Source organism: Mizuhopecten yessoensis, unplaced genomic scaffold (assembly GCF_002113885.1).
Source record: "Mizuhopecten yessoensis strain PY_sf001 unplaced genomic scaffold, ASM211388v2 scaffold8745, whole genome shotgun sequence".
In the NCBI taxonomy this organism is placed as follows: Eukaryota; Metazoa; Mollusca; class Bivalvia; order Pectinida; family Pectinidae; genus Mizuhopecten; species Mizuhopecten yessoensis.
In genome coordinates, this window is record NW_018407700.1 from 1387549 (window position 1) to 1395160 (window position 7612).

At 36.3% G+C, this 7612-nt stretch overlaps 2 protein-coding genes across 5 annotated transcripts in view; one reads left to right on the forward strand and one right to left on the reverse strand.

Annotated features, from left to right (window-relative positions):
- The window catches only part of LOC110456442 (activating signal cointegrator 1 complex subunit 3-like), a 356696-nt gene that overhangs the window by 313305 nt on the left and 35779 nt on the right, over positions 1-7612 (forward strand). The window lies entirely within an intron of this gene.
- Positions 1950-7612, reverse strand: part of LOC110456415 (protein MTL1-like) — a 24326-nt gene continuing 18663 nt past the window's right edge. For all 4 annotated transcript variants that reach the window (XM_021507170.1, XM_021507169.1, XM_021507168.1 and 1 more), the window contains exons 4-7: positions 6799-7137; positions 5599-6492; positions 4964-5045; positions 1950-4332 (exon numbers count right to left, since the gene is read on the reverse strand). In XM_021507170.1, coding sequence (XP_021362845.1) covers positions 4188-4332; positions 4964-5045; positions 5599-6492; positions 6799-7137 — 1460 coding nt within the window. In that variant the 3' untranslated portion in view covers positions 1950-4187. The remainder of the gene's footprint in view (positions 4333-4963; positions 5046-5598; positions 6493-6798; positions 7138-7612) is intronic.

The window sequence follows — 7612 nt, forward strand, 5'->3', positions numbered from 1 at the left end:
ACAACCTTAAAACTACTACTTCAGTCTAGTGACAACCTTATAACTACCACTTAAGTCTAGTGACAACCTTATAACTTATACTACAGTCTAGTGAGAACCTTATAACTATTTCAGTCTATTAGTAACAACCTTATAACTACCACTACAGTCTAGTAACAACCTTATAACTACTACTTCAGTCTAGTAACAACCTTATTACTACTACTACAGTCTAGTTACAACCTTATAACTACTACTACAGTCTAGTACCAACCTTACAACTACTACTAAAGTCTAGAGACAACCTTATAACTACTACTACAGTCTAGTGAGAACCTTATAACTATTTCAGTCTATTAGTAACAACCTTATAACTACCACTACAGTCTAGTGACTACCTTATTACTACTACTACAGTCTAGTTACAACCTTATAACTACTACTACAGTCTAGTAACAACCTTATAACTACTAAAGTCTAGTGACAACCTTATAACGACTACAGTCTAGTGACAACCTTATAGCTACCACTTCTGTCTAGTGACAACCTTATAACTACTACAGGCTAGTGACAACCTTATAACTACTACAGGCTAGTGACAACCTTATAACTACTACTACGGTCTAGTGACAACCTTATAACTACCACCTCTGTCTAGTGACAACCTTAAAACTACTACTACAGTCTAGTAACAACCTTATAACTACTACTTCAGTCTAGTAACAACCTTATTACTACTACTACAGTCTAGTTACAACCTTATAACTACTACTACAGTCTAGTAACAACCTTACAACTACTACTACAGTCTAGTGACAACCTTATAACTACTACTACAGTCTAGTGACAACCTTATAACTACCACTTCTGTCTAGTGACAACCTTATAACTACTACTACAGTCTAGTAACAACCTTATAACTACCACTTCAGTCTAGTAACAACCTTATAACTACTACTTCAGTCTAGTAACAACCTTATTACTACTACTACAGTCTAGTTACAACCTTACAACTACCACTTAAGTCTAGTGACAACCTTATAACTACAAATTCAGTCTAGTGACAACCTTATAACTACTACTAAAGTCTAGTGATAACCTTATAACTACTACCTAAGTCTAGTGACAACCTTATAACTACCACTTCAGTCTAGTGACAACCTTATAACTACCACTACAGTCTAGTGACAACCTAATAACTACCACTTCAGTCTAGTGACAACCTTATAACTACTACTACAGTGTAATATTTACATTCTGTATGCTTGGACCCATTGGCGAAAATGACATTCATTTTTGCATAACACAGGTGACCTCATCACTGCGTATTGATACACTTTAATGAGGTAGCACAGGGCGTAATTGTTACACGTCCGCCGTGAAACAGCCGTGTAGTTTAGTTATGCTAATAAGATTAACATTAAACATGATAGGCTTCATTTTAATTCTAAAATGAGGTGTGTAAGGTACATGATAATAATATCCGACGTGTGCTAGTTCTACAAATTAAATTTGAAAATAGAACTACGGTATATTCTGTTTGTTTTGTTGTCATGCTGTTGGTAGGACCCCCACCGAAAGTTTTACATTTTTCCCGCGAAAACACGCTGTTCTCTCTACTGCGTTGCCGCCATGCACAAAAATAATTACAATGCCAGTTTATTGTTATTTATGCTTGCATCGGAAAATTCAAAGCACTTAAAAATGTAAATATAAGGAATGAAATTTATTTTATCAACATTCATGAGGTCATAACAACATTGGCTTTCTGGACATATTTACCAAGAATCGCGTGACCTCATGAATGTTGAAAAAATAACCTTCATTCCTTAAGTGACAACCCAATAACTACCACAGTCTTACAACAGCCTTATCACTATCATATGATTTTTGACAAGCTTATAATTACTTTCAAAGTATACTGAAAACTTTAAAGATAATTTTGCCACGAAGATCAAGAAAACATGATGTGCATCCTTTATAAGTTTATTTTGTTTCATGAGTTGGACATAAGTCATTAAACTACAGAACATGATACAACAACATATATAGATATAAATAAATACAGGGAGTAACCTTCCAGGGACACAACAGGATATAACACTGGTTAACTTCTAGGTCCTGATTCACACATCCACAGGATATTTACACTTGAAAACAGAACATGATATAACTATTAAAATGCAATCCTTCCCCCAGACGATCTATATATAGGAATACACACTCAAGCTTATGGCTTTTTCCATGGTGCTGACTGTTGATTTTAAGAGCATGTTGTTACAACTAATTAGTATACCTCTATTTGGTTTACTCTATTACTATGTAGCTGTAGCTCATGGGATTTGTTATAGCCCCATGCTTGCCCGGACTTTACCAGCTAGTTATAGATAGGAGTTATAGCTCTGCATTAGTCTGAAAGCAGCTAAACCACTGCAGACTGAATCCCTTTGCAGTTTGAATAGCTTCCTTGTGGAAATAACAAGTGCTATCAGGTAAGAGGTAGTCAGTGGTATTGATATTTGATCTTGACTCCTCAATCTTTGTGTCTATCGATTGAGACATCACTGCAGACAATAGGGACATGGTAGATATGGTTCCTGGTATGTTTTTCATGCCACCAGACCTATCAATTGACCCTTGACATTTAAAAATTACAAAAGTCAAGTCACCTTTTTCTGAAATATGAAGGGTCAAAACACATGTTGAAAAGTATATAAAAAGTATATCAACTAAAACCCAAGCTGTCAAAAACATACTCCCAAGGGTCTAGGTCTGTTTTGTAGAGCAACTGTATAGTATAACATCATACAGTAGCATGCAAATCATTTAACTAACCATGTAGTAAAGGGATTTGGTGATAAAAGCCGTGTATCAGCTCCTTTGATTTTACATCTATAAGATTCATCAACTTGGGTTTTACATAAAGCATAGTCAGAGAGCTACATAATGTACACCCAGATTGTACACCCAGATTGAAGCTGTGTGCCAGTATACAGCCCCGGCCTACAGTAAAAACAATGGAAGGTTCACCATGACCTGAAGGCTAAGTGATCATGAGCTTGATCATGCTGTGATGAGACATCTGTTGTCATTCGGTCACCAAATTTGTCCTTTAAACACAGAGAAACTAAGCAGAAGCAACAAATGTATGCTACCATATGTGCCTTAGTCATTAATAAGTCACATCTGTCCCCGAAAAAGAAAATCATAAAAGTTTTTGCAAGAATAGCTAGCAAAGGCAATTCAATGTACAAATATTGTTTCCTATCAACTGATCTTGAATTCATCTTCTCACTATGCAAGACAGGGTCCTGTTCCACCATTTTAGCTTTTTAGGTGAATTAAGGGCTAACAAGTTTGTTCAAATGACTGACCTTGACTTATATTCAAAGTCATAGGTGTCAAATATGTTTTAAACCTTAAAACGACATCTTCATAATAAACATAAGGCCCATAAAGATGATATTTGACCAGTAGCATGCTTGGATGAAGGGTTACTAAGTTTGCTTAAAGGAATATCCTTTTCCTTTATTCAAGGTACATTTTGTGAAATGTGTATAAACCTTAAAATGAACTTATCTCAATAAACAAAAAGTCTAGGATGGTGATATTTGGCAAATTGCATTCTGAGGATGAGGGCTATAAAGTTTGTTCAATGTAATGACCTTGCTTGAACCTTCAAAGTCACAGGGGTCAAATGTGTTTAAATCTTTTAACAGGTTCTTTTGAATGGCTTATAGTCATGACTGCTGATATTTTGTCTGTACAGCTTTATTTTTGAATCCACTTTTAAGGTTACAGGTCTGAGATTAATACCAGGCGAACATGGCCGGCCCATTGGGCCCCTTGTTTAACCAACGTACAAGACACTGACAACAAAAAAATTAACACCAGATAAGAAAATAAACAGAAGTTAGCATCTGTATAAAACACAAAAAGGTATAAAAAATAAAAATAAAAAAAATGTGAATATCAGAAAATTGAATTTTTAGCTCACCTGGCCCGAATGGCCAAGTGAGCTTATATGCCATAGAGTGGCATCTGTCGTCCCTCTGGCATCCGGTCCGGCGTCAAAACTTCACTTTAAACAACTTCTTCTAAATAACATATTTTCTTTTAAAAACACCTTAATTAACAGTCATTGTAATGAACAGCTCCATGAAAATGTGTAGACAATTTCTTCTGAAATCATGGGTGGTCTCCCTTGTTTATACTAGTATGGACTCCTGATCATCGGTGGGGTGATAAGACCGATTATCCCCCAGAGAGTCTGGCCCCACATTACCATTGTCATGGTGATAGGCATCGTAGATATGGGTATCTTCTTGGATGTATTGGTTAGTATTGGCTCGCCTGGAAAATTACAACCAAAAATGATTATCAGAATACAACTCATTATACAAATCATATTGCATCATTATTTATAAGACTGTTCTCAAAACACCATATAGCATATGACTGTACCCCAGTTTGGCGGTACATATGGGCGTAAGGGAAACGGTTCTAACAAGATTGATGGTGGTATGCAAGTTTTGCAGTACATTGGGTGACGATAGATGTATGTATGTTTACAAATTGGTCATCCGTTCTTGTGTAAATTATCTTAAAACTGTGTCGTCAGCTACTCAACCAGGTGGTTTCAATAATTGTCTTTCACATACAGTCCTTTACATGATAGTTGTTGTGAAACTCTTTAAAAAAGAAGATACAGGAGTGAGTTTTAGGTAGTGTAAACACTTAAATGTGTGCGTAGGTGGCACCTCAGGGTAGGGCTGTACCATTCCCTACTCAAAGGAGATACAGGAGTGAGTTTTGGGAACCGTAAACACTTAAATGTGTGTGTAGGTGGCACCTCAGGGTAGGGCTGTACCATACCCTACTTAAAGGAGATACAGGAGTGAGTTTTAGGTAGCGTAAACACTTAAATGTTTGGGCAGGTGACACCTAGGGTAGGGCTGTACCATACTTTACTAAAAATTCATACCTCCACATGACGATGGTAAACACAATTATGGCAACCAGCAAGATAAAGGCCAAACAGCCAACTATTACCAACAGGGCAACATCTGAAATAAAAACAAATGTTTAAAGTGTGATTATACATTTAGTCTTATTTGGCACATATAGAATCATGGGTGTTGGATAGGTTGACTTATCCACTATTCTTTCTTTTTCAAAATGTTTACTTAGTACATGAAATATGTAAATCTTTTTGAGGTAATTATCAAAAATATAAAGTGAAAAGTTCAAAAGTTCACTTGAATATAGATCAGAAAAAAGAAAAAAAAAACATAATCTAATGATAATTTGAATTTCTTTTATACTGCTTATCACAACCTAGGTTGTCCCAAAGCAGTTCACAAATTATCCGTGGTTATGAATCTTGATTTACCTTTATCTGCACTTGATTGTGCTGATGAAGGTAAATCAGGGTGGTCGGGTGGTGCAGGGTATACCACATTCGCCTTTCACCAAGGTGGCTAGTGTTTGATTCCCTAATCGGATGGAAAAGGTACGGGGTTACCTGCCCCACTACACAGGTTTTCTCTGTGATTAAAATAAGTTACAAAACTTGTTTCATAATTGTTGTAAAATATATTAAGTTGATATTATACTTACCTTCATCTGCTGACTTTGGTTGCAATCCAGCACTGCTTTGATTTGAATTTGGGGTAATACTTGATGACATTCCAGCGCTGCTTTGATTTGAATTTGGGGTAATACTCGATGACATTCCAGCACTGCTTTGAGTTGAATTTGGGGTAATACTTGCTGACATTCCAGCACTGCTTTGGTTTGAATTTGGGGTAGTACTTGATGACATTCTAGTAACTGCTGTATTTGTATTTAGGGTAATACTTGTCGACATTCCAGTAACTGCCGTATTTGAATTTAGGGTAATACTTGATGACATTCCAGTAACTGCTGTATTTGTAACTGATGACCACACATTCTCAGTGAGAGTAGAAATCCCTAGATTCTCAGTAGGAGTAAATGTATCCAGACTCTCTAGGATTCGTGATGTCCCTACATTTCCCACAACTGTAGAAGGCTGAACTTGTGTGTTGTCTAAAGGAATCACTGTTTTTGTATGAATCACTGATTTTGTAAAAATCATAGATTTCGTTGCAGACTCTTTTGTGACCATCGTAACTTGCATAGTTGATTTTATTTGCAATGATAAGTCAACACCTGTTGTTGGCAATATGTCTGCCAGTGTAGACCTTGAACCAGGTAATGAATCTCCACTTGAAACTCCAGTGGCCACAATGTCACTTTTACATTTGATATTTTGCCCCGTTTTGGTTTCTGAACAATGTATTAAGTTTGATTGGCTGCTGATTGTTTGTGTGGGAGTGGCGGAGATGTTGGAGTGCAATGAAAACGACAGATTCACACTAGAAATATCTCCTTGACTTTGGATGGTCCCGGTACTCATTGTAGTGTCTACAGTTACCTCCCCTGGTGTGGTAACTGGATACGGTTTGTCATACTGACACTTCAAAGACATTTCTGAAAACAAAAAAGACAAAGCTGTTTAGATACTTAAGCATATATATTTGCTGTGATAAATTTTAGAAACACTGGCCTATATAACATGATGTAGATCGTTCATAACATTGATACCATTCAATGTTTCTTTCAAAATTTGATTATTAGAGTTTCAAGCCATTGGAAAAAAATAAGCTAAGGGGAAATGATGTTTAATGGTCTTTTCTTCCATCTTCCAAAAAGTTTGTTTTCTTACAATTGTAAATGTAAAAGTACATAAACAACAGATTAACACATGACATAGAGTAATGTCCCTTTAAATCTTACCACGTCCTCTGAATCCAAGCCAGATCTTGAAAACTTGCTCATCAAGTTGGTTTTCCAAGACAAGGTTAATTTTTGTAAAATTGGAAAAGATGTTGGTGTTGAGAATATTTAGGCCGTTGTTGTGATGGGTACCACGATTTGTGGACATGATCAGGATCACCGAACTGTTTGGATCCCTGGTCTGCTGCAAAACTGTCCCATTAATGTTTTGACCAATCAGAGTACAGGAGCAGTTTTTCTGCCTTCCTAATATGTTACTTGGGAAATCTGGGGTTGCTAGGTATAGCTGTTCTGTTTGATGAAATGTGACATCACTACAGATGGTAAAGACGCTGGTTTCTGAAATAAAGCATCAGATAATCATGTACATTTTGTTTGTGGCTTAATTTGTTCAAAATTTATAAATGGCTGACTTACAGGTTTCTGTTATTATCATAAAACATCAGATTTTAGACTGTAATATCAGTCATCATTTTACCACTTCTTGGACCCTGAATCTCATTAGGTCATTATTTGTTTTTAGTATATCATATGAAGAAGAGGACTTGAGGTTTGCATCATGCAGTCAGTCTGTAAATCCTTCTGTCTGTTACTTTATCCAGGGTGAATCACATATACATCCTTCTGTCTGTTACTTTATCCAGGGCAAATCACATATACATCCTTCTGTCTGTTACTTTATCCAGGGCGAATCACATATACATCCTTCTGTCTGTTACTTTATCCAGGGTGAATCACATATACATCCTTCTGTCTGTTACTTTATCCAGGGCAAATCACATATACATCCTTCTGTCTGTTACTTTATCCAGGG